The sequence below is a fragment of the Octopus bimaculoides genome, chromosome 28 (assembly GCF_001194135.2).
Source record: "Octopus bimaculoides isolate UCB-OBI-ISO-001 chromosome 28, ASM119413v2, whole genome shotgun sequence".
Lineage (NCBI taxonomy): Eukaryota > Metazoa > Mollusca > Cephalopoda > Octopoda > Octopodidae > Octopus > Octopus bimaculoides.
Genome location: NC_069008.1, coordinates 15,293,239 through 15,298,600, shown reverse-complemented (window position 1 = coordinate 15,298,600; position 5,362 = coordinate 15,293,239). Strand labels below are relative to the sequence as shown.

Below are 5,362 nucleotides of genomic sequence, written 5' to 3'. Positions count from 1 at the left end.
TGAACAGTGGGCACCGGAGTACATCTCCAGCGATAGAAGCTGTGCAAAGACAATAAATAAAGAATCAGAGAGATTCAGAAAAATATCTGAGATCTTAGGGGATTAAAGTATATGTTTATATATAACGATGACCACTAAAGTGGACATTTAATGTGCTAGAAATAGACCACATCTTGTGTCTACTAAGACCTAATGGTTCTCAAAAGAGATTCAGCGAAATACAAAACCGTATGCGGGAAAGACAGTGAAAATTACATAAACAAAACATTATTATTCGTGGACCGGTTTCGAAATTAACATTCTTACCAAATATCTGTTTCTCTTCAGCACGAATCTCAGATATTTTTTTCTGAATCTCTCTGTGGAATATAAATTACTCACTGTACAAGCAATTTCTATTTTTTAAGGTTATGTTACTTTCGGAGTATTTTCCCATTATGCGCCGTTTTGGTACCCCCAAAAACCTCGAATCTCGGGAATCCGAGGTCCGATTTACGCGAAACTTGTTTTATTCCATTTCTATTCACATTTCAGGGGGTGCCTTACTTTCAGAGTATTTTCCCATTATGTACCAGTTTGGTTGTATTAAATTCGAGACAAGCAAGCAATCACAGAGTTTTAGTAGTATATAGGTGAAGGGCAAAATTCGTGACAGACGAACTGTAGACAAAAACGAACTTCCGGTCGGAGAAGCAAAACAAAAGGGCGTCAACATTGAGTGGGAAAGGAATCTGAATGAACTAAACAGAAATAACTGGCGACTTCAGCCCTGAGGTACGTAAAGTAATAAAGCTTCGATGAATGTATTCTCGTCTCCACTAGTTTGTGTATAGCTTGACAAAGCTGTATAGGAACTGAATCTGAGATAAATGCTAGAGGACCATACAAGCACAAATACACACACACACACACGCACATGTACCAATACAAACACATACATGTTAATACATGCACCAACATACACGCTCGCCCATACATTTAAGAATGCGCAATTATCTTTGAAGCCATCTTTGTGGTGACTTAGAAAATTAATTATGGAGCGGTTAACAAAACAAGACCCAGTTCGATAATATAAGGAAAGGTGCCTCCAGTTATGTAACAACCCGCCAGCTGCTACAAAAGATGGCGAGACATGAAAAATTGTGCTTACTTAGAAGAGATAATACATTTCTATTAATTATATATTCGGTTTGATACGGTTTAAACATTTGCTTTTTATGTTTGCAGAACGATAGAGTCTTTGGCACTCGCCCTATAAATGCAAGATAAGGAAAAATGATTTTTATGTTTATTAAATTTGTGTCAATTCTGGTATGTCATTTGATATGATACGTTACTCCGAGAAATGACAATGTTGAAGGTTATCAAACCTCTCTGATGCTTTTTGCGACTGGTGCACATGTATGTGTATGTGTGTGTGTGTGTGAAACTTATTAATACTGTCACACCACCAAAGAAGTAAATAATATGATAAAAAACAGCTGCTAGTTATCTAGAGACATACAATTTGACCTTGATTTCGTGAAGCATGTGATCTGTTCTCGATTTGGTGAAAAGAATAAAGAAATGGTACAGGAAAGAGGGAAACATGTGGCATAGATAGATAGATAGATAGATAGATAGATAGATAGATAGATAGATAGATAGATAGATAGATAATTTGCATAAGCGTATTGCTACGTAATTTCTCAAACACATTTTCTGCAACATTCGTACTTCTGCTGCTACCCACAATATTCCCCAGTCCCCACCAAAGAAAACGTGCAAAACTTAATGTGAGTAAGGGTGTACTCGTTTTGTTTTTTACTAATAAGCTATTTAATCTTTTTCTCTAGTTTTTCTCTCTGACCCCATTTCTCCGTCCCCATTTTTTTCTATATTTAACCACGCGCCTCTTTATCTCTTCACCTCAATTTTGTTTTTAATTTGCCGAGATTGAGACAACTGACATTGGACTTGCTTTCTTCTTTCCCTTACAAAATTTACTGAGAACAAGACAGGAACGGCGTAGCGTTAAATAGATATCTATCTATATATATATATAGTCTTCTTTGCTGACGGTGTGTATATACTTTTTATATATTTTAGACGAGTATTTATAGCCTATATCATCGATACTATGGGTCTGTGCTTATGTGTACAAACACATATACACACACTCACACATGTATATAAACTCGCACATGCAAATATATATACGAGCCTTTGTGTGTGTGTGTATGTATGTATGTATGATGTATGTATGTATGTATGTATGTATGTATGTATGTATGTATGTATGTATTATGATGTATGTATGTTTGTATGTATTCATAAAGATACTAAGCAATGCGATCGAATCCCGAACCTCATTTGTACGTTAGTATACACACACAGAGACGTGTGTGTGTATATATATACATACACATATATTTCGCCATGGTGACATATATACATTATGTACAAATGTGCATCTACGTGCGCGCGCACGCGTGTGCATGTGTATATATATATTCTATGTACACATTTATGTATGTATGTGCGTGGAAGGACCTGGGTTGGTGCCTAGGCGCGCGGTCGGTTCACTGGAAGTGGGAGGCCCTTCAATTGTTGTCACAACATCTGTCTAGGAGAGGGAAAAAAACTGGGAGAAAACCTGCCGCACTGACGATACTGGATAATGTTGACTATTTCTCCTTTTCAAGTTTATGTGGTCCATGTCCAGAGAATGGGATTGGATTTGTGTGAATCCTTTCTCCACTATAAAAATCATCACGCACAGGCCTTTCACAAAAAAAAAATGTCTGGTTGCAGACCATGTCATGGTGGCGAGCTGACAGAAACGTTAGCACACCTGGCAATATACTTAGCGGTATTTCGTCTATTCTTTTATTCTTTTACTTGTTTCAGTCATTTGACTGCGGCCATGCTGGAGCACCGTCTTTGAGTCTGTTGGTTTGTAGTAGATGTCAGTTGCAATTTGGTTGTTGGATTTTTTTATAACCAAAATGTTCAGGAATGGGAGCTGTTCCTTGCTATATTCCATTGTAACTTGAATATTGGAGTTTATATTGTTCAGTGTGGATTTGAAATTCAGGAGTTTATCATAGGTTTCATTCCAGATGATAAAACAATCGTCTAGGTACCTTTTCCAGTTTTCTCTTATATACTGGGTGAATGGGGTCCAAATGTTTGGAGTGAAAGTTCATATAGAGTAGATTCAAAGAAACCCATTATTGGTTTGCAAGGACAGGCGCTACTTTTGTTCCCATCGCAATACCGCATTTTTGGCAGTAGTAAGTTGCCTCGAATAGGAAGTGATTGTTTTGGAGGACGAACTTCAGGGACTCAATGACAAAGGTCTGGTTTATGTGGTCTGGGAGAACTTCGGGGTATTTTTCTAACCAGAATTTTATTGCCCCTATTCCGTAGTCATGTGGAATGTTAGTGTAGAGGTTGATGACATTGAAGGAGACTAATAGTGTTTCTTCGTTGGTGGTTTTTGGTAGATGCTCTAACATGTCCAGATCGTCTCTAATGAAACTGTTAATGTATCTGTGTGACGCTGAAACCCCTTGAGAACTACGTTAAGGGTACACGTGTCTGTAGAGTGCTCAGCCACTTGCACATTAATTTCACGAGCGGGCTGTTCCGTTGATCGAATCAAATGGGACCCTCGTTGTCGTAAGCGACGGACACGACAGTCACTGAAAAGACAGAGAGGCAGGGATAATTCAATATGAAGAACAAGGAAACGTTTACAATTTCTCCATGACATCTGGAATTGCGAAGATGCATAGGTGCGCTTAAGCACAAAACCTTGGTGACCAAGGGACCCCATCTTCCTACCCCAAAAGTCTTTAGAATGAATTTTTCAAATGTCAAATGTTTTTCCTAAAACTCCATGAAAAAATGTTGTTAGAAATCCTGTCCTTACTAATTATATTATGTTTTAGCTGGAGATTTTTAACTGATTTTCATTATGGTCCGAAAAATTTGCGTGCTAGGAGCTGGAATTATTGGTCTCTACTCAGCCGTACGAACTCTTGAAGACTTACAAAATGTTGATGTTACAGTTATTGCTGAAAAGTTTTCTCCGAACAACACAACCGATGTGGCTGCTGGCTTCTGGCACCCCTATAGAATGGGCTCTACAAACCCGTCCTTAATCAAGTGAGTTGAAACGATTTGTCTATTTTTTTCTTTTTGCCTGTGTAAATGTAATTCAGTTCTGATCGCCTCACTAACTTGTAGTTGGCATTTTTATGTAAAAACTGGTACCCTTCATTTAGATAAAAGTAGAGAAACTAGTTAGATTGACTGTTACTGCTTGTTTGTTTTAAACGTAACTCCCAGTAGGACTAAACTCTGTGCGAGGGAGATTTGTCCCACCTCATCAGATTAATACTGGAGACTCTGGAGTGGTTGTTCAAGTCATGCACAACAGGAAGAGAAATAAACAAACTTTATGTTAGTTCAAATATGTTTATGACATATTTTAAGTTCTAAAGGCAGCTTAACATGCAGAAAAAATTCTTGCATATGGTAAAAGATTAATAACATCGTACCTGCTTATTTCTCATCACTGCTTTGCGCTGCTACTACAATTTTTGTTCTGACTGGAAGGTCTGCGAGCGCATGTCAGTCACTAATGTTGACTGTTTCGTTATAAATCTGTGTGCAGACAATTCGTCGACAGACAATTCGCCAACAGACAATTCGCTGACAGACAATTTCCACACGACTTCGGACTCACACGGAAGTCTACATCAAGTGCCTTGAGGAAGTTGTGCTGCCCTGTGTCAAGAGGGAGGCTGCTGTAACACCCTATGTCTGGCAACATGACTCTGCTCCATACCACACAATTGTCTTGTCTCTAACTTGTCTGCCGGCCAACTGTCTGACGATGAATTGTCAGTTTACCTATAAATCTACGGCTTTCTCTTCTGCTCGGGATTGTCTCTCTTCGGTATCCCTTACTGAGGAAGGCTAAGGAGCCAGAAACGCGTCTATGAGTCCGATAGAGGGTGACATTGAGTAGATAAGGTGTTTTTATACCTTTTGCCATAGGCGAGAATTTTCTTTTACTCTGCGATAAACCGCAGAGAAATTACCTTCAGAAGTTAAAATCTGTCACATATTTGAACTAACCAAAAGTTTGTTTATTTCTCATTATAGACCTTTTAATTATGAATTGTAATGCCTTATTTCGGCTCATCAGACGGCTCTATGCTTTAGAGTAGCTTTTGCACTCGCGACCCCTTATCCAAAAGCTTGAAACTCATGCGACCCCCTACAATCAGCAGAACATAAAAAATGTAATCGATGAATTGAAATTAATATTATCCCAAGCCATTTCTAGCAAGGCTACGCCCCCCCCCCC

The 5,362-nt window shown here is 38.5% G+C and overlaps 1 protein-coding gene across 3 annotated transcripts in view; it reads left to right on the top strand.

Moving 5' to 3' along the window:
- Positions 1-631: 631 nt before the first annotated feature.
- LOC106873074 (D-amino-acid oxidase) overlaps positions 632-5,362 on the top strand; it is a 25,015-nt gene continuing 20,284 nt past the window's right edge. Inside the window, exons 1-2 of one of the 3 annotated variants that reach the window (XM_014920291.2) lie at positions 632-774; positions 3,936-4,152. In XM_014920291.2, the coding sequence (XP_014775777.1) occupies positions 3,962-4,152 (191 nt within the window). In that variant the 5' untranslated portion in view covers positions 632-774; positions 3,936-3,961. Of the gene's footprint in view, positions 775-1,635; positions 1,776-1,912; positions 2,061-3,935; positions 4,153-5,362 lie in introns of those variants that run through there. The other 2 variants (XM_014920293.2, XM_014920292.2) reach the window with 2 other exon arrangements.